The sequence below is a fragment of the Pristis pectinata genome, chromosome 8, assembly GCF_009764475.1.
Source record: "Pristis pectinata isolate sPriPec2 chromosome 8, sPriPec2.1.pri, whole genome shotgun sequence".
Lineage (NCBI taxonomy): Eukaryota > Metazoa > Chordata > Chondrichthyes > Rhinopristiformes > Pristidae > Pristis > Pristis pectinata.
The window spans coordinates 3,913,210-3,939,209 of record NC_067412.1 but is presented as its reverse complement, the minus strand read 5'-3'; the positions used below and the strand labels follow the sequence as shown (position 1 = coordinate 3,939,209).

General features: G+C 49.7%; 2 protein-coding genes across 2 annotated transcripts in view; one reads left to right on the top strand and one right to left on the bottom strand.

The window, feature by feature from the left end:
• Positions 1-376: 376 nt before the first annotated feature.
• rac1a (Rac family small GTPase 1a) lies at positions 377-13,433 on the top strand. The gene is made up of 6 exons (XM_052022530.1): positions 377-586; positions 3,008-3,079; positions 4,398-4,515; positions 8,122-8,184; positions 9,140-9,299; positions 11,709-13,433. The coding sequence occupies exons 1-6, from the start codon at positions 552-554 to the stop codon at positions 11,837-11,839; spliced, it is 579 nt and encodes a 192-aa protein (XP_051878490.1). The 5' UTR covers positions 377-551; the 3' UTR covers positions 11,840-13,433.
• A 1,990-nt stretch (positions 13,434-15,423) lies between these two features.
• Positions 15,424-26,000, bottom strand: part of daglb (diacylglycerol lipase, beta) — a 46,230-nt gene continuing 35,653 nt past the window's right edge. Inside the window, exons 12-15 of the mRNA XM_052022517.1 lie at positions 25,558-25,626; positions 25,388-25,460; positions 20,848-21,101; positions 15,424-17,824 (exon numbers count right to left, since the gene is read on the bottom strand). Coding sequence (XP_051878477.1) covers positions 17,626-17,824; positions 20,848-21,101; positions 25,388-25,460; positions 25,558-25,626 — 595 coding nt within the window. The 3' untranslated portion in view covers positions 15,424-17,625. The remainder of the gene's footprint in view (positions 17,825-20,847; positions 21,102-25,387; positions 25,461-25,557; positions 25,627-26,000) is intronic.

The following is a 26,000-nucleotide window of genomic DNA, read 5'->3' as shown; positions in this document are numbered from 1 at the left end:
CGGTGGCGCTGCAACAAGTCCCGTTGCAATTACTGTGAGAGCCGCCGGGCGGGGCGGCGCTGCAGTGACCCTGGAAGCCGCCAAGCGGGGCGGCGCTGCTGAGCCCTGGGCGTGGTGACACTGCAGTGACCCTGGGAGCCGCCGGGCGGGGCGGCGCTGCTGAGCCCTGGGCGGGGCGGCACTGCAGTGACCCTGGAAGCCGCCAAGCGGGGCGGCGCTGCTGAGCCCTGGGCGTGGTGACACTGCAGTGACTCTGGGAGCCGCCCGGGTGGGGCGGCGCTGCTGAGAGCCCCGGGCGGGGCGGCGCTGCAGTGACCCTGGGAGCCGCTGGGCGGGGCGGCGCTGCTGAGAGCCCCGGGCGGGGCGGCGCTGCAGTGATCCTGGGAGTCGCCGGGCGGGGGCGGCGCTGCTGGCCGGTCCCTTTGCCATTCCCTCCGGGAGCCGCGGGGGAGGGCGGCGGCGGGGATCCGGAAGTGGGGGTTGGCAGGGCCGGGCTGGACTTCCGGTGAGGGAGCGCGGCTGAGGCGGCGAGGACGCGGAGCGCGGGGCTGATGCAGGCGATCAAGTGCGTGGTGGTGGGCGATGGGTGAGTGTCGGCACCGCCGCCCCTCGGCTCCGGAACACCCCCCGCCGCACCCGCTCCGTCCCGGGGGCCGCGCTGCCCCCCACCCACCGTCCCGCCCCGGGCCCGGTCCCGGCAGGAAAACCTCCGGCCGGGGGCCCCGCCCTCCCCCCCCCCCCAACCAGGGCCGTCCCCCCCCCCCCCCCACGGCCCCCACCCCCCCGGTCCCGGCCCCCCCTCACCCACCCCGGGCCCCCCCCACCCACCCCGGGCCCGGTCCTCTTTCCCCCCCCCACCCCGTTCCCCTCCCCCCACTCGGGCCGGCCGTTCCCACCCCCCCCCCAGTCCCGGCACTCTTTCTCCCCCCCCCCCCCACCCCGCCCTAACCCTCTCCCGGTCTTCCCTCCCTCCCCTCCCCCCCCCCAGTCCTGGCACTCTCACCCCCCCCCCCCCCAGTCCTGGCACTCTCACCCCCCCCCCCCCCGGTCCTGGCACTCTCACCCCCCCCCCCCCGGTCCTGGCACTCTCACCCCCCCCCCCCCAGTCCTGGCACTCTCACCCCCCCCCCCCCCAGTCCTGGCACTCTCACCCCCCCCCCCCCCGGTCCTGGCACTCTCACCCCCCCCCCCCCCGGTCCTGGCACTCTCACCCCCCCCCCCCCCGGTCCTGGCACTCTCACCCCCCCCCCGGTCCTGGCACTCTCACCCCCCCCCCCCCCGGTCCCGGCACTCTTTCTCTCCCCCCCACCCCGCCCTACCCTCTCCCGGTCCCCCCTCCCTCCCCCCCCCCCCCCAAGTCCCGGCACACTCCCCCCACCCACGGCCCCCCCCCCCAAACCCAGCTCCCCGCCCGGCCACTCTGACCCCAATTCCCTACCTCTCTTTCCTACACCCCCTCCCCCGACTCTCTCTCTCTCTCTCTCTCTCCCCCACCTCCCTCCCGCCCTCCAGTCACTACCCACGGCCCAGTTATCGCGGTCATCATCAATCACTTCTGTACAGTGTTGAGCAAACCACTTTTCTGCGATGATGTTCACGGTCTGGTTGACTCTTGGTGTGTTTTGTTCTTGAGGAAATGGCCGGGTTGGTAAACTTCCAGGCAGTTGCCTCGAGTGGTTTTCTGAATGATTCCCCTTCACCTCTGGCTCAGGCAGAGTAACTCTGTTCGACTGTTCTGGAGGATCTGCACAGTTTGTAAATAGTTGGTGCTGTTTTGTTTTCACTGCCCTTGTACTGAATTGTGCATTTGGTATGCACTTAGCTGAAAGATCCCTGAAGTGTTAATTTTGGTTTATGTTCCTTACCTCTGTCCCCACATGCTCTGAAACCTATTCCCCTCAATGCCAACCTCCATTGCCACCTGGTTAAAAATGCCCTGATTAAGTTCTCTTAATTTTCAAATCCATTCATGGCCTTGCCCTTCCCACTCTTGTACCCTGTGATCCCCGATTCCAATCACCGGTATGTGTCTGAATTTAGTTCCACCATTAGTGGCTTTACCTTCAGGTGTCGGTGTTCATAGGCCTGTATTTGCTACCTAAATCTCTACCCTCAAGCAAAACCCTCTATTTCAGCTAAATCAAAACTTCGATAATCCTCCTGTGAAGTGCTTAGTACTGCTTTATCACATTAAACTCAATCAATTTTTTTGTACAGTTTCTGCAAGAGTAAAGCTATAAATTTGAGCTATGTGATTACATCAGGGGTGTGTGTATGTATAGTCTTGTTCACGATCCCACACTGGGTTAAGTATTCCATAATCTGTCCCCGATCACCACAGCCATATTCACGTTCTTAATTCCATATTGTATAGCAGCATTTCACATCTGCTTCGAATTGTGATTTGGAGATAGCTACACGAGAGATCAAAGTCAGACTCCTCTCCGCAGAGTCTTTCCCACTGTGACTTATCGATTCATGAATGTTGGGTCTCTGTGCCCCGATGTATTGGTGCTGTTGTTATTCCCGCAGAAACATCGGACAGTCCTGAACTCCTGAGAGCCGTGCCTTCAGCTGCCCAGACCCTCTGGAATTCCATCCCTTTGGACTAAGCTTCATATCTTATCCAAATTCTGTAAGATAAAAGGTCTTATCTCCTCCCCAACCACAGCTTCCAACTGAGCCCTCTTCTCCAAGTTACCGCCTCAGTTAGTGGCCCCTTAGTAACAGGGCTGAGGGGCAGTGGGTCATGAACTGACCCATGAGGGTAAAGCCCAAAGTGTCTCGTGCTCACTTCTTGCAGTGTGTCTATTTTTAAAGTTCCTTCAACCAGAATTCTTGGAACTGGTGCATTCTCTGTATGGTTAAATCAGTTAATCGATGGCACGGAACTGGTGAAGTCACCAGCGGATGTATCTCTGTTAAAGCGTCCTGCATGTCAGCAGAAAATCCCTTCCCTGTGGGCACCGATAGTCCCGTCTAACTCCACTCTGGTCTCTCCCTGCAGCGCGGTGGGTAAGACCTGCCTGCTCATCAGCTACACAACCAATGCCTTCCCCGGAGAATACATCCCCACTGTGTGAGTCTGGGTCTTTCACTCTTTGTGTCCGGGTATGGGGTATAGGATGGGTGGTGGGAGGTGTGTGTGACAGCATGGACATTACAACAGGTAGGGAGAGTGTTCCCTGGATTTTTTTTTTGGGAGCGGGGTTGGCGGAGATAGCAAGGAGTCTGGGGGTCTAGTGCAGCTTTGGGGGAAATGTCACAGCTATATCGGACCCTGGTCAGACCCCACTTGGAGTACTGTGCTCAGTTCTGGTCGCCTCACTACAGGAAGGATGTGGAAGTCATAGAAAGGGTGCAGGGGAGATTTACAAGGATGTTGCCTGGATTGCGGAGCATACCTTATGAAAACAGGTTGAGTGAACTTGGCCTTTTCTCCTTGGAGTGACGGAGGATGAGGGGTGACCTGATAGAGGTGTATAAGATGATGAGAGGCATTGATCGGGTAGATGTCAGAGGCTTTTCCCTAGGGCTGAATTGGTGGCCACAAGAGGACATAGATTTAAGGTGCTGGGGAGTAGATATAGAGGAGATGTCAGAGGTAAGTTTTTTTACTCAAAGAGTGGTGAGTGCATGGAATGGGCTGCCGGCAACAGTGGTGGAGGCGGATACGATAGGGTCTTTTAAGAGACTGTTAGATAGGTACACGGAGCTGAGAAAAATAAAGGGCGATGGGTAAGCTTAGTAATTTGTAAGGTAGGGACATGTTCAGCACAGCTTTATGGGCTGAAGGACCTGTATTGTGCTGTAGGTTTTCTGTGTTTCTAAAGCATGTGGGGTATTGGGGCAAAGATGTGTTGGCGGGGTTTAGAGAGTATGCATTTATGAGGAGAGACTAAGGGAGCTAGGGCTTTACTCTTTGGAGAGGAGGAGGATGAGAGGAGACATGATAGAAGTGTACAAAATATTAAGAGGAATAGATAGAGTGGACAGTCAGTGCCTCTTTCCCAGGGCACCAATGCTCAATACAAGAGGGCATGGCTTTAAAGTAATGGGTAGGAAGTTCAAGGGAGATATCAGAGGAAGGTTTTTTTTTACTCAGAGAGTGGTTGGGGCATGGAATGCACTGCCTGGGGTGGTGGTGGAGGCAGGTACATTGGTCAGATTCAAGACATTACTAGATAAGCATATGGAGGAATTTAAAATAGAGGGATATGTGGGAGGAGGAGGTTAGATAGTCTTAGGCGAGGTTTAAAGGTCAGCACAACATGGTGGGCCGAAGGGCCTGTATTGTGCTGTACTGTTCTATGTAACTCATGGCTGGGTGGTGGTGAAAGGGGTTTGACCACCCCCCTGTCTCCGCACGCTGTCCTAAACCTCTGCTCCTGCTGCAGTTTTGACAACTACTCTGCCAACGTGATGGTGGACGGGAAGCCGGTGAACCTGGGCCTGTGGGACACAGCGGGACAGGAGGATTACGACCGTCTGCGCCCACTTTCCTACCCGCAAACAGTGAGTGTGCGTCCGCTGCCAGGGGGCGGGGCTGGGGCTGTTGTCCCGGAACGGTGCGGGTCCTGGGGCTGGTGTGGAGCAGTGACGGGGGGGGGGGGGGGGGGGGGGGGGGGGGCGGGGGGGAGCTGGTGGTGTTAGGTGACTGGGGAGGGGAACATCCGGGGTTCCCAGTTTGATGGACAGCGAGGGTGCAGCAGGTGAGGGGTGTCAGCGGGCATGGAATGGTTTGTGGGCAGTGGTCAGCGGGTCATGGTGTGTGCTGCTTGAGCTCGATATGGGGAGTGGGGGGTCCAGGTGACGGGTGGGTGGGGGCCAGAGGTACGCAGGTCTGTGGCCCAAGTGAGCAGCAGGTTAAAGGAGCCACAAGAGGTTCTGTTGATGCTGGAATCTGGAGCAAGACACGAAGTGCCGGAGGAGCAACACCTTCTGCCTTGGTAGCCTCCAACCTGATGACCTCAACATCGCTTTCTCTAACTTCCGGTAACCCCCTCCCCACATCTTTCCTCTTTTTTCTCCCTCTTTTCCTCCCCCTCCTCCTTTATCTTACCTCATTCCTCTGGTCCCCTCCCTCATGGACCCCCCTTCTATTCCCCACCTCCTTCCCTTTATTCCATGGTCCACTGCCCTCTCCGACTGGATTCCTCCTCCTCCAGCCCTTTGCCTCTTCTACTGATCACCTCTTAGATCTCCCCCCTCCCCTCCTCACCTGGACTCACCTCTCACCTACCAGCCTGCACTCCTCCCCCTCCCCCCCCACCTTCTTATTCCGGTTTCTGCCCTCTTCCTTTCCTGTCCCGATGAAGGGTCTCGACCCGACTGTTTTTCCTCTCCATAGATTAAAGGAGCCAGTTGATTATTCTGCGCTCTGTGTTCCAGTTTCCTTCTCTCATTGTTTGGTTTCTGTGCTTGCTGAGCAGGTAATGGATTGATAATACAGGCACTGTAGTTGGGGGAGGAGTTGACGAGCCTTTAAAGACTGCTATGGATTTCCCCGAGTACTTTGCTTCCTCCTTGCAGTGGAGCAATGATTTGAGACTCCTTCTTCGACACCTTAACCTGCACCAAATCCTGTTCAACCCTGTCCCTATGTTCAACAGCCCACGTTGTCTCGGTCCTGGGATACATGCAAGTCTCTCGTCCTTGATACCAAATCATAGTTGTTAAAATAAAAAAGAACCCGGACATTCTCTCTTCTCCCCCCCCCTCCCATTGGGCAGAAGATACAAAAGCCTGAAAGCACGTATCACCAGGCTCAAGGACAGCTTCTATCCCGCTGTTATAAGACTATTGAATGGTCCCCTAGTACGATCAGATGGACTCGTGACCTCACAATCTACCCTTGCACCTTACTGTCTGCCTGCACTGCACTTTCTCTATAACTGTGACACTTTATTCTGCATTCTGTTATTGTTTTCCCCTGTACTGCCTCAATGTACTGATATGGTGAAATGATCTGTATGGATGGCACGCAAACAAAGTTTTTCACTGTACCTCGATACGTGTGGCAATAATAAACCTATTACCAATAAAAACAGCAAATGCTGGGAATATTTAACAGGTTAGTTGGGAAGAGAAACGGTTGTCTTCCACTTAAGCTCTGTAGTCTTGGAATCCATGTTTTCTTGAGCTGCTATCTAAAGCCCAGCCTCACCTACAGAGTCCAAGCTCAGGCAATTCCTCTATAAACTTTCCCCTTCAAATGTGGACATGGAGAGAATATCAACCGTAGCTGGTTGTATCACCGCCTGGTACGGAGGCTGCAGTGCACGGGATCACAAGAGGCTGCCAAGGGTTGTAGACTCAGCCAGCTCCATCACTTTTGAAAGACCTTGAATAGCAAAATACTTCAGGTCTACAGCTTTCTAACTCTGTAGGAGGGAAGAACAGGGGTGGAGTTGGGAGCCAGCACAACTCAGCGCTGAATGATAGGCTCAGGCTCTGTAAAAAGAGAAAAATATCTGATTCACTGCTCAGAATCCTCCACCATAACCAGGTCTCTACCAACCCTGGGCCAGTGATGCATTTTCTCTGATAACATCAGTACTGTGTGGACGTTGTCAGGTGGGTTCAGTGTGCGTTAGCATTTTGATCCTCTTGCCTTTGATAAAGGGACTCGAAGGCTTTTTCAGACATGCAGGCTGAGTGGATGTGTTGTAACTTGCAGTCCTACCTTCATCCTTACAGGAAAAATAGTCTGAGCGACCGGCTGTGCTGTTTGCTTTTAGGGCGTGTAACTTGGCTGCTTGCTGAAACCTTCTTGAGAGGTTCCGCAGCATTTAGAGTGGCAGGTTCAGGAAGCGTAGTGCAGTTCAGCGAGGGAACGTGCTGCCAGGATCCTCCTCCCTGGTTGGTCAGCGAGTAAGTGCCTGCCACGGTGGGAGAAGCTCTTCACCCCAGACCAGGAAGGGAAGTGTGGCCACGAGTCACAGGATGGGTGCAGACGTGCCTGAGACAGCAGTGATCGTGGTTCATAGAACAGTACAGCACAATACAGGCCCTTTGGCCCACAATGTTGTGCCGACCTTTAAACCTCACCTAAGACTATCTAACCCCTCCCTCCCACATATCCCTCTATTTTAAATTCCTCCATATGCTTATCTAGCAATCTCTTGAATTTGACCAATGTACCTGCCTCCACCACCGCCCCAGGCAGCGCATTCCACGCCCCAACCACTCTGGGTGAAAAATCTTCCTCTGATATCTCCCTTGAACTTCCCACCCATTACTTTAAAGCCATGCCTTCTTGTATTGAGCATTGGTGCCCTGGGAAAGAGGCACTGGCTGTCCACTCTATCTATTTCTCTTAATATTTTGTACACCTTATCATGTCTCTTCTCATCCTCCTCCTCTCCAAAGAGTAAAGCCCTAGCTCCCTTAGTCTCTTCTCGTAATGCATACCCTCTAAACCAGGCAGCATCCTGGTAAATCTCCACTGCACCCTTTCCAATGCTTCCACATCCTTCCTATAATGAGGACTGGGATGTTTCCCCAGAACCCTGTATGTGTTCAGGTGGCTGCGTGAGACCCGATGGTGTGGTTTGAAGAAGCAGTGAATCTGTACTGCAGCCTCTAGTTAATCCTTCAGCAGGGACCAAACCCTTCCTGTTCATTATAGAGTCATACAGCACAGGTACAGACCCATTGTCTCAGTTATTTGTGAGAGCTTGCTGTGCACTTTCTACATTGCAGTGGAAAGACTCTGGTTGTAAAGGGTTTGGGACATCCCAAGGTGATGGTGGCTATAGCAATGCAGGTTTGCTCTTGAACAGGAACACGAGATTGCAGATGCAGGAATCAGCAACAAACAATCTGCTGGAGGAACTCAGCGGGTCAAGCAGCATCTGTGGGAGTTGCAGGGTTTCAACTCGAAACGTCGACAGTTCCTTCCCCCACAGATGCTGCTCGACCTGCTGAGTTCCTCCAGCAGATTGTTTGTTGCCTTTCTTGAGCGTTTGTGGGAAGTGGTGATTCATTGTGTGGGGTCAGCTGCTGGTTAGATTCAAGTGTCTCCCCTGCCCGTGAATGGCTGCTCGAGTCTGACACCCAGGGGGGGAGGGAGCAGAGGCTTTGTAACCCTTCGTGATCATGTCTCTCGCTCCTGTGCAGGACGTGTTCCTGATCTGCTTCTCCCTGGTGAGCCCGGCCTCCTTTGAAAACGTCCGTGCCAAGGTAAGTGCCTCACACCGCAGCCTGCTTCTGTCGCCATCTCGTGATGGTCTAGGTGCCACTGCAATCAAAACCTGGGGTTATGAAGAGTTTGGGAAGTACCCACTAAGGCAGCACATCTCCACAAGGGACTAAACTCACTCATTGTCACCTACATAGTGCAACTCTGACGTGTATGATTTATGTTCTGTGTGTAGCCTGTACCTACATGCCTGTGATGCTGCTGCAGTAAGGCTTTTCATTGTACCTGTACCTCACCGTACTTGTGCACAGGACAATAAACTTGACTTGTTGCAGTCCACTGAATACATTTTAAGCTCGAGACTTTGCATCTTGCACTGCTGTTACCAAGGGCACCTGTCCAGCCACAAGGTGACTGGCAGTTTAATGTGGGGTGCTTAAGACAGAACCCTTAGCATCGAAATGGCCTCGGTGGAACGGTGAGTGTGGGGTGGCTGACCATCACTTCACCCCTCGCCAACTGGGTCCAATTCCATCTCTGAGCGATGGTGTGAAGGTTTCTTCCCTGTCCCTCTGAATGTTTAGAGCTGTGCAGCACGGAAACAGGCACTTCAGCCCAACTGGTCCATGCCGACCAAGTTGCCTATCGAAGCCGGTCCCATTTGCCAGCGTTTGGCCCACGTCCCTTTAAACCTCTCCTATCCACGTACCTGTCCAAGTGTCGTAACTGTATCCGCCTCTATTGCTTCCACTCAGGAGCCCACGCCCTGCCCAATGTCTTCAGTGGGCTGGGGGGCAAATTACACTGAGTCATTGTGGCCCCAAGCATATGGGATGGAGTTCATCCCTGTTTAAATGCTCTGTGTGGGCGAGGGTGTTACTCAAGGCTGCGGTAGGTGGGATTGAGGATTATCCGGGCTCTTATTGAACGTGGGGACAGGAATGGTCTGCTGTGATTTATGTTCTTCGTCCTTTGCCTCCCCCCCCCCTCCCCCAGTGGTATCCTGAAGTGAGGCATCACTGTCCAAACACGCCCATCATCCTGGTGGGGACCAAGCTTGATCTGCGAGATGACAAGGACACGATTGAGAAGCTGCGAGAGAAGAAACTGACACCCATCACCTACCCGCAGGGCCTGGCTATGGCCAAAGAGATCGGTAGGCACCCCTCCCCTCCCCTTCTGCTGCCCTGCACCATCAGCTCTGTGTCCGCAGGCGCTGAAACTGCTGTCAGGGGTGCCTCTGCGGTGAGAGACCAGCCCCAGCAATAACACTGCTGGAAGCAGAGAGATTTCTCCTCAATTGTGACGGTTCACTAAGCAGGAGGCTGTTCTCTCCCCCTTTATATGGAGACAGTAGAGCCTGCAGATGCTGGGACCATGAGTAACACTCAGCGGGTCAGGTAGCATCTGTGGACGGAAATGGACAGTCGACGTTTCCCTCCATAGGTGCTGCCTGACTCACTGAGTTCATTCATTTATATAGCACAGTGACCTTATTAAAACAGGCCGAGATGCTTGTCCAAACCACATGGCCTTGAGTCACATAACACTGGGCCAGTGACCAGAAGCAGGGTCAGGCAGGTTTCAAGAGAGGCTAAACAGTTTGGGTCTGAGCTCTGTAGAGGGGTGACCTTATTCAAACATATAAGATCCAAGGGGGCTTAACAGGGTAGATGTTGGGTTGCTTTCACCAGTGAGAGTCACAAACAAGGGAACACAGCTAGAAAATAAGGGGCCAGACATTTAAAACTTGAGGTGCGTAGAAATTTCTTGCCTCAGATGGTGGTGAATCTTTGGAAATCTCTGCCCCCAAAGGTGGCGGAAGTCGGATCATTAGATTTAGTGGAGCTGGATAAATATTTGAAAGATCGAGGACTAGGGGGGTGTGGAGAAATGGCACAGGAGAGGGGTCGAAGCCAGCATAGATCAGGTGCGATCACATTAAATGGGGCAGGTTTGAGGGGCTGAGTGGCCTACTGTTTCCAAGGAACATCACAAAATAGGTGAGAGCAGGGCAGGGCGTGGTCCCAGCACTTGGGGCCTTGGCAGCCAGTGTGGAGCAATTAAAATGGGGATGGTCTAGAGGCAGAGGAACACCAGTCTGAGGTGTAGACACCAACAATCCTTTCCTGGGGGTAACACTCCTTTTGTCTCTCAATGTGGACATCGTAGTTAGATTAAGATTAAACTAAAGCACTTTTGTTTTGATCCGCTGTTTAACTCTCTGTATCCAGATGAATGTAAATTTAGTCTCCTTGCTGTCGGGTAAAGTAAACTGAGCCCCTAAAATGTTAAGGATGAGGTTTATCACTAACCTATTTGGGTTTCCTTCCAGAAGGTACATTATCTAGACCTCCCTCAGCCTTGGTCTCCCTTTAATCCGTGCTGAGATTTATCAGTGGTCTGAGTTTGAGCAGTAGTTTCGAGGCTTCTCTGTCTTAAACTCATCTAGTGGCAGTGAAGATGAACAAAACTTGGTTTATTTGGAAAATTGTCTGGGAGCTCACTTCACACTCGCTGGAATTTAAACTATTTGCTGCTTTTCGACTTTGTCGAGATTTCTCCAGTGAGCTGAGTACCCCGTGCACCTTTTGCCAGCTGTATATGGGAGTGATTTTTAGCTGTGTGCTTTCTATCATTTGGCATTCATGCACAGCGCAAGGATAACTTTAATCAGCTGTGGAGGAGAAAAATACGGTGGGGGTGGTGTGGTCTGTAAACAATGTGTGCACTGGCAGCCAGCTGTAGCCAAGGCGGTGGAGCCTCGACTGGGGAATGTACACGTTCACTCACTGTTCTCTCATTCCATTTGGCCCATTACTCCCTATGCTAGCTCTTTGGGAACACTCTCCAAATAGATTCAGTTTCCTTTCTTTCTCCTTAAATGCCTGCAGATTTTCAGTATCTATCCAGTTCCTATTTGTAGATTAGAGTCATAGAGTTATACAGCATGGAAACAGCCCCTTTGGCCCATAACCTTCTAAACCTTTCCTATCCACGTACCCTGTCCAAATCTCTTTTAAGAGTTGTAATTGTACCTGCCTGAACCACTTCCTCTGGCAGTTCATTCCACATATGTGCCACCCTTCGTGTAAAAAAAGTTGCTCCTCAAATTCTTATTAAATCTTTCCCCTTTCACCTTAAATCTGTGCCCTCTAGTTCTTGATTCCCCAACCCTGGGGGAAAAAACTGAGTGCATTCGCACTGTCTATGCCCTTGTGATTTTATACACTTCTATATGACTTCTCAGTCTCCTACACTCCAAGGAATAAAGTCCTGACCTATCCACCCTCTCCCTATAACAGCCCCTCAAGTCCTGGCAATATCCTTGTAAGTCTTTTCTGTACCCTTTCCAGTTCACATAGTTAATAGTTTCAATAGTTAACTTCCATTTTGCATAGGTTCGTTAATTTTCATTTTAGACCTGTGTGGCAGTTGGAGGGGGAGTGGAGGCAGAGGGAGTGCGTGTGAGAGAGAGTTGCGCATGATTTCTCCACACATTTTGGGGCAGGATGTTTTCCGCAGACGTGATAGTGCCGCCTTTGTAACCTGTTTATTCCCTCAGGTTCAGTGAAGTACCTGGAGTGTTCGGCGCTAACTCAGCGAGGCCTAAAGACCGTGTTCGACGAAGCCATCCGTGCCGTTCTCTGCCCTATTCCTGTAAAGAAGAAGAAGAGAAAATGTTTCATTCTGTAACTCTTTCCCACCAGTTTACCAGGCCCACAACATTGATTCAAGTATGCCAATATTTTCCCCTGCGTTGTGATTACTTTCCCCCTTTAGAATGGCTATTGAACACACCCATCTAATTTTTCAGATATTTAATAAATAACGAGAGGATCGGTTAAACAACCTACTTGCTTTGCACTCCCTCCCCCATTTCCCCCTTTTGCCTATTTACACCCATTTGTATTTAAATTGCCAAATTATCCGCTGTAAACTAGAGAAACACTTCATTTGCACTGCAAACACTAAATCATAGAAGGAATTGCACCTTTCTGTCATCTGGTACTGTTTACAAGCTTTCCAGAACTCTAACCGTTACTGGTGTAGGACCTTTTCCCAGACATCTCAGGATCACTCCAAATTAACTGTCAGCACAAGCTGGAAGTGACTGTGTTGATGTAGTATGGCTCGGAACAGCTCTGAAGATGTGACTGGATTAGAAAACTTCAGAGGCTCCAGGTTACTATAGTCGGCCCTGATTTTACTTATTACTTTATACACTAACCACATTACCTTGCTAGCTTGAAGTTGGCACAGATGCTTTATTGATGCGAGCGTTAAATACAAGTTAATCATGTCTGTTGCTGTATTACCTAAACTTAAAACTAACACATTGGAAGTCTACGCAAATTACTAATAAAACTAGGAGGTGCTCCGGTTTGGAGGTGTAGTTAACAATATGGCATTGAACTGAGAGTTTTCAGTATTCTTGGACTGATTTAGAGATGGAAAACAGATGCTAGATTTTTGAAACACCTGTATGTGTTTTTGCTGAATTGTATATTTTTAGTAAAGATACAAGTGGAAAGGAGTGCTGATTATGGCAGGAGCAGTTATAGAACCTGGGGTTAGAAAGAATGGTTCATTGAAGGCATTGACTGGGTCCTAACAATCTTCTGATTTGTATCTTTAAGGGATTTTTGTGTAACATACCTTTCATGTGTTTCTGATGATGGTTAACCTCACAGCTGTATGTGGCTAACAAGATCTTCATTTTTAAAAAAAAGTAAATTTTAACATTAAGTTGTATGGAAGTATCATTTCTCAAGTGCTGTTTCATGAACTGGAAGTCAATTAGTGAGAACAAAGTTGCAAATTTTTGTCAACACTTGATTCTGTGGCAAATGCTTTAAGCGACGATCCTGTCAGTAAAAGAGTATTTTCAGTACCTTGGTTTTATCCCTCCATGACTGCAGATCTTAAAATACTTTCCTGCTTCAACTTTGAGAAGCCTTAAAGACCAAATCCTGCACGGAGCTGTTAACACCTTGCTTGTCCTCGTGCTTGGTTTAAATCTACCATAGACGCCTTATTCTAAAAATGTACATAATCCCAATGTATTTTCTACTTAATTTTTCTAACAGGTTACGTTCTGTGCATGTTGCTCATCTGTTTTGGAACAGTGGGTTCCACCGGTGGGGGGGGGGAACAGCTGTTAACAAAAATTAATCTGCTTTTTATATAAACAAGTGTTAAAATGTTGGAAAAAGAGGAACAGCTTGCTTGCATTCTAAATACTGTTCTATGTTTACTGTGTGATTTAAATAAATGGTTAATAAGCTGATCAGTTAGAGATTTGCATGTGACTATCTTGTCAGAAAAAACTTCTGTTCAACAAAGTAGCCAGAAAAGACTTAAATTGAAACTCTCCAGTTTATATAATGTGTTCACTGCTCCCCCAACCACTTCACAGGAGAGCCTTTTGCGTGAACTATTAGGGAAAATGACCAAACGATTGGGATAAGGGAGCAAAAGTTCGAGTAATGGGTCATAGCTGGAAACTGTGGCTCAGGTAAATGTTGAGATTACTGAGGTAAAATGAACTGGAAAAGCATGTTGTGGGATAGCTCTCACAATTAACCAGGGCTGGGGGAGCTGATGGGGCCACAAAGGGTTTGCAAGCAACATTGTGAAGTATTGCTCAACCTAAACATAGTGCAGGTCACAGGAGCTTGGAAGATGGATTAGCTTAAGGCCCAGAAGTTTTCTCATGGTTTAGAGAGAGAAGTTCGGGGAGGGATATGTGGCTTGCTGAGTTGGAATTGCTAAGTGAAAGGGTGTCAGACTGTAAATGAGTGTTTCAACACCTTGTTAGTTGAAAGGCTGCTGAGCCAAATGTGACACAGGTGAAAATTGGCTTTGTTAGTGACTGCATGGACAGGGTAAGAATCTGTGGCTGTGACCTGCAAGTGTTTGTTGTCTGTGTTGTCAAGTTTATGTACATGTGTGCACAGGTGCAATGAAAAACTTACTTGCAGCAGCATCATAGGTACACAGCGTCAGATACACAGCATTCACAAGAAAAACATAAATTATACACAATTTTTACAAAGAACACAATTAGAACCAAAAAAAACAAAGTCCATTTTAATACAAAGTGGTCATAGTGTTGCTAAACTGTAGTGATTAGGGTTGTGCAGGTTGGTTCAAGAACAGAATGGTTGAAGGGACGTAGCTGTTCCTGAACCTGGTGGTGTGGGACTTCAGGCTTCTGTACCTCCTGCCCGATGGGAGCTGTGAGAAGACGGCATGGCCCGGACGGTGGGGATCTTTGATGATGGATGTCGCCTTCTTGAGGCAGCGTCTCCTGTAGCTACTACCGATGGTGGGGAGGGATGTGCGTGTGACGTATTGGGCAGAGTCCACCACTCTCTGCAGCTTCTTGTGTTCTTGCGCATTCGAATTGCCGTCCCAGACCGTGATGCAGCTGGTCAGGAAACTTTCAACAGTGTCTCTGTAGAAGTTGAATTGTCAGTTCCACTCGTTGCCAGGGAAATTTTCTTGTTTTGTACCACAGTGCACTATTTGTGCCTTGGGAATGTCCTTTGTTGTTTGATCTGAGCCATTGGGGGACAAGTTTATGGGCAGAAAACCCAGATAATGTACTTTGTAAAAACACTTGAATTACTCTTGTTCCGGCAGTAGTTATTAGTGTGCTCTGCAAGTAAAATTTACACTTGTTGCCATGAGATTTAACATTAGCCTAAGTGTGAGCAGTTTGAATTTCCTCCTTTGAAGAGCTGATTAACAGGTTAAATGGCCACAGGCATATCATTACTCTCCAAGGCTATTAAATGATCTCAGGCATATCATTACTGTCCAAAGCCATAGTTACAGACATAGCTTATCAGAGGGTGTTACAATGAAAGGCTTGCGTGTTTCTGTAGTTTTTATCAGTACAATTGTTCTAAATTTCACCCAGAACAGTTCCAAAACAACCATTGTTTAGAGGAAGTGGGAATCTTATTCTTGGTTTAGAACTGCTTCTTGATTTTGCAAGTAATCCAGAGGAAGGCCATTAACCACTATCTTTTTTTTCGAAGCTTCTTAGCAGGCTGTGAACAGGAGAGACTCTTTCCTAAGCACCTGATTGAAAGATTTAAGCTGTTTGCATTCTTTTCTACCACGCTGGCAGCGGGGAGGCAAAAATTTGCTGTGGTTTTTGAATGCGACTTCTCTCTGTGTACCATCAGTTCTAACAATGCAGTAGCATTGCTATCCGCTGACCCCCAAAACGCCAATAAACCCAAGAACAACTCAATCAGCTCAGGAAACAACATTTATAAACTTTTATTTTGTACATTAACTGGAATGATGTATGGAACCTCCTTTACATTATTGAACGTCTATAGATCAGGATTAAACATCACTGGCCCACACCTCCTGAGAATCAATTACTGGAGTTCAATTTTAAAAGCTGAACGTACATTGACTTTCCAATAGTTTCATTTTCTTGGGCTCTGATAAGTTAAAAGCAAACTTCTCATGATTACTTAAATGTTAACTGATGGTTAAGCATTGATTTTTTCTTGTAAAAGTCTTTTGTAAAAAATAGAGAGTCCAGTGAGTAGCAGAGGGGTGGAGGCAGGGGGTTCACATGTCTGCTGCCTGTGGCATCAACTGCTTCCATTCATAAATTCTGGCACTGAGCTACAAGCCAGCATCTCAACTTTCTGCAGTGGTGACCGGGCACGGCTGATGCTGATGTAATGATAAATAAAAAGCAAAACAAGGCAGGAGCCTAGCTGAGCGACAGTGCCCACCACCATCTGCTGAGAGATTTAATTAGCAGACAGACCATATAATTGTATAATTAAAAAAAAGTTGGGCAATGAACTTTGCATGTAAAGTATCCACAACGCAACAATCTACCAGCTCCGAGGTCGTCACCACCCTCTCGCTGTTGAAGCTTTCTGTAAGATTGGTTCTGTTCTTGCTTGAGAGTGAAACTATCACTATGCAAGGCCAACCAGTGACTTACACCCAGCAGGAGGAGCTCAGTCCTGATACCACTGGTACCCAGTCTCTGCAATAGTGGAATTTCAACAGCTAGGGACAAAAACATGGAGGGAGTTAAAGTTTCTGGGTACAGCTTCATGTAGCCCACGGTGAGAGCTGTCACACACAAGTCAGCAGGGAGGTACTGGAGAGCTTGAGGTTACCACAAGCCCCACACACACCAGTGCCCTACATCTCCACACCTTTGGTTATGGTTTCATGTAGTCAAGCAATAGAGACAGGGGAGCCACCACCAGCAACTGCCTCAGGCTCTGATCACACAGTCCACCACCTGACACAAGACTCCTTCACAGCCAGCGTTCCAGGAAAACAAATCCTTCGCTGCCTCAGAAGCCTTGGCCAATGACTCAGCACCTCAACGCGGGGATGGAAGCACACGGAGGCTGGGCACCCACGGACACAGCACATAACATCCGAGGCCAAGGGACAGGACAAGGTGAGAGGAATAAACAGGACAACTGCTGCTGTGATTTTTCACTGGACTGACATTAAACACAAGGTGTGCAGCCTTGGCAGCTTTTTTATTCCCCCCCGCCCCCAGCCCAGACTACTGCGGCTGTTAAAGAGGAATAGCCCTCAGACTGGGCAGTTATTGAAGGAAGCGGCCAGTCAACAGTCCCAAACAGGATCTGAAAAAGGTGTAGTACAGAAGCTGTGGTGATGCTTGGTTGGAGATCAAAGGATGTTACTGAACCAAGTCTGGGTTTCAGGAACTGCGATGACACGAGTGAGCCTGCTGGGGGTTCTGACAGTCCACTGCATCTGCCTCCCCCCTGCTCTGGCCTTCGTGCATCTCCGACTTTCTGACGAGGACACCCAACAAGCAGTTCGTACAAGTGACAGACAATAAAAGCCAGCAGCACCCACATCCCATGGGCAAACCTCACAGACACATGAATGGACCAAGCTGAGAGGGAACATCTAATCTCAGCCGCACACACAACTGGGCAGGGAGAGGAGTCGAGGCTCGTGTGGAACTGCCCACATCCCACAAGGCTGCAGCCGAACCCATCACCAAACTGAGGAAATAAATATTATCGGTTCTACAATACGATTTTACACATTCAGATTTATAAAAGTCAAACTAATCCACATAAACTCCATTTTGAGAGATCAGAAGAAATATTTTGGCCTGGTACACTCAAATAGTTCTTATTGAAAGAGCTGTTCAATTCTCCTCATCTTACCACCACTACAAAGTGCTCAGCGTTAATATAAGTGATTAGATCCATTATATTGTTTAAGGTGAATGTGTTCAATAACTCAGAACAATAGTTTTCAGTCTAAGAAGTCCATTAAGTACAGAACATGAGACAGATGCAAGGAGTCCACACAACAGGGACACAGGCATAGCAACAAGCTCGACAGGCAGGCACAGCCCCGTGTAAAACCACTCTGTTCTCTCCCAGCACGCCCATGGCTCAGCTCCAGTCACGTCGAGAGGCTCCAGGGCACAGCTAGACGCGGAGGGTCTCACTCTGCGCAGCGTCAGGCGAGGGACAGAGGACAAAGGGAGTCTCTCGTGTCAGATCCTGCAGGACATTCAGCAGAAGGTCCGGCATGTGATCCGTTATCATCTTGGGGCTGATGAGGATGCTATCGAAGGAAGAGGCGTCACGCCACACGGCGTGGTACTTCACCTTGGAAAAGCAGAGGCTAGACGGCAGAGAGAGAGGGATTAGAACTAAACGTTCAACAATTAATTCAATACAATTAACTCACTAATCTTTAGTGCAGGGTTTCAGATTAAAATAAGTATTTTAAATATCACTTTCAGAGTTCATAGAGTCATACAGCACGGAAACAGGCCCTTCGGCCCAACTGGTCCATACCGACCCCGTCCAAGCTAGTCCCATTTACCCGCGTTTGGCCCATAACCTTCCAGACCTTTCCTATCCATGTACCTGTCTGACTGTCTTTTAAAAGTTGTTGTACCTGCCTCAACCACTTCCTCTGGCAGCTCGTTCCAGATAAGGACCACCCTCTGTGTAAAAAAAAAAGTTGCCCCTGAGGTTCCAATTAAACCTTCCCCCTCTCACCTTAAACCTATGCCCTCTAGTTCTTGATTCCCCAACCCTGGGGGGAAAAAGGGTGTGCGTTCACCCTATCTCTGCCCCTCAGGATTTTATACACTTCTGTAAGGTCACCCCTCAGTCTCCTACGTTCCAACGAATAAAGTCCCAACCTCTCCCTATAACTCAGTCCCTCAAGTCCTGGCAACATCCTTGTAAATATTTTCTGCACTCTTTCCTGTTTTATAGCAGGGCCACCAAAACTGAACACAATTGCTCCAAGTGTGGCCTCACCCGCGTCCTGTACAACTGCACCATGACCTCCCAACTTTTACACTCAACGCCCTGATTTATGAAGGCCAGTGAGACAAGTTCTAATCCCACTCTGACAGATGGGGAATTTAAATTCAATTAAATCAATGTGGAATTACACAAAGGCTGGTAACAGGGTCCAAGAAACCATACTTGGTCATTAAACTCCATCTGGTTCACCAGTGTCTTCCATGCAAGGAAATTGAGTCAGGGCACTGAGTACAGGAGTTGGGACGTTATGTTGCAGTTGTGCAAGTCGCCGGTGAGGCTGCACTTGGAGCACTGGGTATAGTTTTGGTCACCCTGGTATAAGAAAGATGTGGTTAAACTGGAAAGAGTGCAGAAAAGATTTACGAGGATGTTGCCAGAACTGGAGGGCCTGAGTTATAGGGAGAGGTTGGCCAGGCGAGGTCTTTATTCCTTGGAATGTGGGAGAATGAGAGGCGGCCTTATAGAAATGTTTACAACTATGAAGGCATAGATAAGGTGGAGGGTAAGAGTCTTTTCCCCAGGGTAGAGGAGTCCAAAACTAGGTTGCATGGGCTTAGGGTGAGAGGGGAAAGATTTAAAAGGGACCTGAGGGGCGACTTTTTCACACAGAGGGTGCTGAGTATATGGAACGAGCTGCCAGAGGAAGTGGGTGAGGCAGGTACAACAGTATCATTTAAGAAGCACTTGGATAGGTACGTGGAGGGACGGGGCTTGGAGGGATATGGGCCGAACGCAGGAAATTGGAACTAGCTGGGTGGGCACAGTGGTCGGCATGGACTGGTTGGGCCGAAGGGCCTGTATCCGTGTTGTATTGCTCTATGACCGTGAAATCTGCCATCCTTATACTGCCTGGGCTCTGTGTCATTCCAGGGTCATTTATGGGTGTTGCATCTTGACGGCATCCCAAGTTCAGGCCTGTTCTCCCACCCAGTCCACACCCCACACACAGATTATTTGGAGCCACCATGCAGGATACACCACAGTCAATCTGCCCGTAACAGGTTCCCGTGCACAGAACCACGAGACAGCGACCACAGCTCTGATCTGTTAGTGACGTTTGGCCAACTGTGGCTGACCATGAGGGAGTGCACACATGGAGTTTATCATCTCAATGGAAGGTCAGCACTTCTGAGGCAGAGAGAATGAACGTTCACTTGAAAGACTTGGACGAAGGAGTGAGATAAACCGGATAGTTTAGTCCAAGGGTCAGAGAGGAATGTACACCCAGACCGAGTCAGACTGTGCAGTCAAACTTCAATAATCTGCTAGCCAATGGTTCAGAAATCTCGCTGGTTCTGCATGAGGCTCACTGAGTGACTGCGTGCTCACTGGGGCCCGGGTTCCTGTGCTGTCAACTTAGCCGACTTGCTGGAAAATTATAGCAATGTGTAACATCTGACAGGTCAGTGTTAGATGTGCTGGGGTACTGGACAGGTTGGGAGAGTGGGCAAAGAAGTGACAGACGGAGTACAGCGTAGGGCAGTGTGGGGTGACGCACTTTGGTAGGAAGAATAAAAGTGTAGACTATTTTCTAAATGGGGAAAGATTTCAGAAATCAGAGGTGCAAAGGGGCTTAGGAGTCCCAGCTCAGGATTCCCTTAAGTTTAACTTGCAGGTTGAGTCAGCAGCAAGGAAGGCAAATGCAACGTTAGCATTCATTTTGAATGGACTAGAATACAAAAGCATGTACTGCTGAGGCTTTATAAGGTGTTAGTCAGAACACATTTGGAATATTGTGAACAACTTTGAGCTCTGTATCTAAGGAAGGATGTGCTGGCCATAGAGAGGGTCCAGAGGAGGTTCACAAGAATGATCCTAGGAACGAAAGGCTTAACTTATGAGGACCGTTTGATGTCTCTGGGCCTGTACTCACTGGAGTTCAGAAGGATGAGGGGGGATCTCATTGAAACCTACCAGATACTGAAAGGCCTGGACAGAGCAGACATGGAGAGGATGTTTCCATCAGTGGGAGAGTCCAGGATCCAAGGGCACAGCCTCAGAATAAAGGGATGTCCCATTAGAACTGAGACGAGGAGGAATTTCTTTAGCCAAAGGGTGGTGAATCTGTGGAATTCGTTGCCACAGAGGGCTGTGGAGGCCAAGTCATTGGGTGTATTTAAGGCAGGGGTTGATAGGTTCTTGATTGGTGAGGGGGTTTAGGGTTACAGGGAGAAGGGGGCTGAGAAAAAACAATAAGATCAGCCATAACTGAATGGGGGAGCAGACTTGATGGGCCGAATGGACTGCAGTGTACCCGAGCGATCGAACACACACCCCTGCACCAATCACCTCCCTTGTAGCTCTGGGCCTGCACCAACCTCGCATGGAAACCTCATCCAAACACAGAGGGAAGGAGTCACTCACCATCCAACACTGCGTTCCTCCACGATGTGAATGATCCTCCCCGGCAGGAAGAGCGGCGGCCCCTGGAACGGGGAGCAGGGAGGCGACGTGTCGGAGACGCTGCCGCTGGATCCCGACTGCCTGCAGCCCAGGTTCTGCTCGGCGAGCAGCGGCTGGGTTAACTGTGCCTGGTGCTCGTCGGTCAGCTCAATGGGGAACCTGTTGGGATCCCCGCCGAAAACCTCGTACCAACAGCCCCGCAGGAGGATCTGATACTGGGGGTGGGGTGGGGTGGGTGGGGGGGGGAGGTGGAGAACAAGGTAACAGTTAGTGCAGTAAGATCTCCCTCGGTTTAAGCACACAGGTTATTCCCACAGTGAGGTCGAGAGGGTTGAGAGCTTCAAGTTCCTGGGAGTGAACATCACCAATAGCCTGTCCTGGTCAAATCACGTAGATGCCACGGCCAAGAAAGCTCACCAGTGCCTCTACTTCCTCAGGAGGCTAAAGAAATTTGGTTTGTCCCCTTTGACACTCACCAACTTTTACCGATGCACCATAGAAAGCATCCTATCTGGATGCATCACGGCTTGGTATGGCAACTGCTCTGCCCAGGACCGCAAGAAGCTGCAGAGAGTTGTGGACACAGCCCAACGCATCACGGAAACCAGCCTCCCCTCCTTGGACTCTTGTCTTTACCTCTCGCTGCCTTGGTGAAGCAGCCAGCATAATCAAAGACTCCCACCCACCCGGGTCATTCTCTCTTCTCTCCTCTTCCATCAGGCAGAAGATACAGGAGCCTGAGGGCACGTACCACCAGACTTAAGGACAGCTTCTACCCCACTGTGATAAGACTATTGAACTGTATACAATGAGATGGACTCTGACCTCACGATCTACCTTGTTGTGACCTTGCACCTTATTGCACTGCACTTTCTCTGTAGCTGTGACACTTTACTCTGTACTGTTATTGTTTTTACCTGTACTACATCAATGCACTCTGTACTAACCCAATGTAACTGCACTGTGTAATGAATTGACCTGTACGATCGGTTTGCAAGACAAGTTTTTCACTGTACCTCAGTACAAGTGACAATAATAAACTAATACCAATACCAGTGTCGAAGGTTGAATTGGGATCTGTTCACCAACTTCCCTGGAAGGGTGAACAGCTGGCTGGGTCTGTGTGCAGGGATGACCCAGTGGAGATGGTTAAACGACTAAGGGATCAGATGAGCAGATACTACTCACTGTATCAGAATCAGGGCAGGCACGGTAGTGTAGTGGTTAGCGTAACGCTATTACAGCGCTAGCGAGCCGGGTTCAATTCCTGCCGCTGTCTGTAAGGAGTTTGTACGTTCTCCCCATGTCTGCGTGGGTTTCCTCCGGGTGCTCCGGTTTCCTCCCACATTCCAAAGACATACGGGTTAGGAAGTTGTGGGCGTGCTATGTTGGCGCCAGAAGCGTGGCGACACTTGCGGGCTGCCCCCCAGAACACTCTACGCAAAAGATGCATTTCACTGTGTGTTTCCATGTACGTGTGACTAATAAAGATATCTTATCTTTATTATCACTGAGTTATTTGCCATGAAATTTGTTGTTTTGCGGCAGCAGAGTCACACAGCACGGAAACAGGCCCTTCAGCCCAACCAAGATGCCCATCCGAGCTAGTCCCGTTTGCCCGCATTTGGCCCATATCCCTCTAAACCTTTCCTATCCATGTACCTGTCTGAGGGTCTCTTAAATGTTATTGTACCTGCCTCACCCACTTCCTCTGGCAGCTTGTTCAATATACGGACCACCCTCTGGGTGAAGATGTTGCCCTATTAAATCTCTCCCCCTCTCACCTTAAATTATGCCCTCTAGTTCTGGATTCCCAAACCCTGGGGAAAAGATTCTGTGCCTTCACCCTGTATAAGATCACCCCTCTCTCCTACGCTCCAAGAAATAAAGTCCCAACCTGCTCAACATCTCCCTGTAACTCAAGTCCTGGCAACATCCTCGTAAATCTTTTCTGCAGTGTTTCCAACTCAATGGCATCTTTCCTCTAGCAGGGCAACCAAAACTGAACACAATACTCCAAATGCGTCCTCACCAACGTCTTGTTCAACTCCAGCTGGGGGCCAGACAGGAGCTGTGCGGGGGTGATGTCTGAAATCACTTCCCCACACAGAGTAGTGGGGGGAGACAGACAGGATGAGTATGTGCACCTTTGTTTGGCATGTGGAGGGAGAGGGGGACTGATCGGCTCCACAGAGCTGTTTCAGGTAGGAGGGGCCTCCTGTGCTGAATCGTTCTGTGGTCAGTAATTACCTTCTTTATTTTTAGATAGGCTGCACTGTTGTGTAATTAAGTTGCAGACACAGGACTCCGGAGTCACAACATACTTCAGCGATGCTTCACTCTGGTCTCTGACACCAGCTCACGAGACAGAATGGATTTCAGTTACTGGCAACCCTCCACATCCTCGTCACTGTGCCGCCGAGAGGCAGAGACGGTGGGATTACGACCAGCTCCACATCATGGAATGTGTGCAGACCCCAATGCCAGTGAAGTCTCAGTGACACAGAAATTAGAGCACAATGGGTCCAATCTGCTCGTGTTTCCCTCCAGGTACAGTCCCCACACTACCCAACACACACTGTTATTCCTTCAATGCAAGAGGATTTGGATTTGAATTTGACTAAGGAGGAAATTCTTGCTGCCGTTAAACAGGGCCTTGGGGGGGGGGGGGAGGGGGGAATTGCACCTGGAGTAGTCTTGGTTCCGTACTGAAGAAAGAACGTAGTTGCCAGAAGGAAGTGCAGTGAAGATTCCTTCACCTGGGTCTTGGGGTTTACTGTACGTGGGGAGAGCGGGTCTGTATTTTCCAGAGAGTTTTCTTTATTAGACACACGTACATCAAAACACACAGTGAAATACATCGTTTGCGTACAGTGTTCTGGGGGCAGCCCACAAGTGTCGCCACACTTCCGGCGCCAATATAGCACGCCCACAACTTCCTAACCCGTACGTCTTTGGAATGTGGGAGGAAACCGGAGCACCCGGAGGAAACCCACGCAGACACAGGGAGAACATACAAGCTCCTTACAGACAGCGGCCGGAATTGAACCTGGGTCGCTGGCGCTGTAATAGCGTTACGCTAGCCGCTACACTACCACACCTTGAAACTCAAAAGCTCTCACAGCTTGCAGCGGAAGGACACAGGGAGGATGTTTCTCCAACTGAGGGGTGTAGAACCAGGGGTCATAGTCACAGGATGAAGGGTCGACCACTGAGTGTGGAGATCGGGAGATACTTCTTCACTCAAAGGATGGTGGATCTTTGGAATTCTCTCCCTTGGGGGAATCAGCTATCGAGCTCGTTCACAGTAAAGACCGATTTCTAGGTATTAAAGGGACACTAGGAGTCAGTTAACCCACCGACCCACAGGTCGTTGGAATGTGGGAGGAAACCGGAGCACCCAGGGGAATCCTGGGCAGGCACAGGGAGAAAGTACAAACTCCACACAGATATTTTAAAAGTTTCTCAATTTCTGTTAGATTTATTAGTGGCTTTTTGCATAGCCCCTCGAACAGAACAATAAAGATGAACTCTTGATCTCTCAATTTACCTTGGCGTGGCCCTTGCACTTTATTTGCCTACCTGCAGTGCACTTTCTCTGTAAGTTAACACTAATATTACATAGACCATAGAACAGTACAACACAGGAACAATTCAATGTTCTGCCAAATTAAGCTAGTAATTGAACTCCTAGCTAAACTAATCCCTTCTGCCTACACAATATCCACATCCCTCCATTCTCCGCACATCCATGTGCCTGTCTTAAACCCCTCTATCGTATCTGCCTCCACCCCCACCCCTGGCAGCACATTCCAGGCACCCACCACTCTCTGTGTAAAAAAAAACTTACCCCGCACATCTCCTTTGAACTAACCCCTCTCACCTTAAATGCGTGCCCTCTGGTATTAGACATTTCGACCCAGAGAAGAAGATACCGGTTGTCTACTCTGTCTATGCCTCTCATAATCTTATAAACCTCTATCAGGTCTCCCCTCAGCCTCTGACGCTCCAGAGAAAACAACCCAAGTTTGTCCAACCTCTCCTTATAGCTCATGCCCTCTAATCCAGGCAGCATCCTGGTGAACCTCTTCTGCACCCTCTCCAAAGCCTCCACATCCTTCCTGGAACGGGGCGACCAGAACTGAATGCAATACTCCAGATGCGGCCTGACCAGAGTTTTATAAAGCTGCAACATAACTTCCTGAGTCTTGAACTCAGTGCCTCGACTAATGTCGTAGGCCTTCTTTACGCCCTGTCGACTTGTGCAGGCACTTTCTGCATTGCTTTTTCTGCCTTTTGTACTACCTCGATGTACTTATGCATAGAATCTGGGGGTTAGGGTTAACCCTAACCTGTCTGGATGGCACGCAAACAAAAGTTTTTCCACTGTGTCTTGGTACATCTGACAACAATAAACCAATTACCAAGATGGGAACAAGTACACTCCAGAGGACAAGGCCCTGTAAAGGCAGGGCAGTGCAGCATGCAGACACCTCAATACCTTGGGTCGGTTGCAGTGGGCAACTATCCTGAGTATCCGTTTCTTCAGGTCCTCGACATTAGGGAGACTCAGCCTGCGGAGGAGGAGGTTACAGTGAGCATCGAGGCAGCAGCGGGAGCACCCACGCAGGAAACAAGCAGAGCCACAGCGTGCAGAAGTGGTGCACTGACCTTGGAATAAGATCTCTGCCCAAGACGACAGACAGGATAAATCCTTTGCTGTAATCAGACAGCGCCTTGCTACAAAACAAAACATATTTTCCCCGATTACAACAGAGGCAGGGATTGAAGCTGCTGTTAATGAGCTTGGAAACGGGCAACGCAGAAGAGTTTGAATCGAGGGGGAAACGTGTTTCGATGAGGGGTGATCCTGGGATGGCGGAGGCTTGGCACCGGAGGCTGCAGATTCCAGTCTCGCCACTGCAGGCTGACAGGAGAATCGGCAGCAGGCAGACTGCCCACGAACTCCATAAGACCATAAGACAAAGGAGCAGGTCGGCCATTCGGCCCATCGAGTCTGCTCCATTCTCCCATTGAGCCCCACTCCCCTGCCTTCTCACCATAACCTTTGATGCCCTGGCTACTCAGATACCTAGCAATCTCTGCCTTAAATA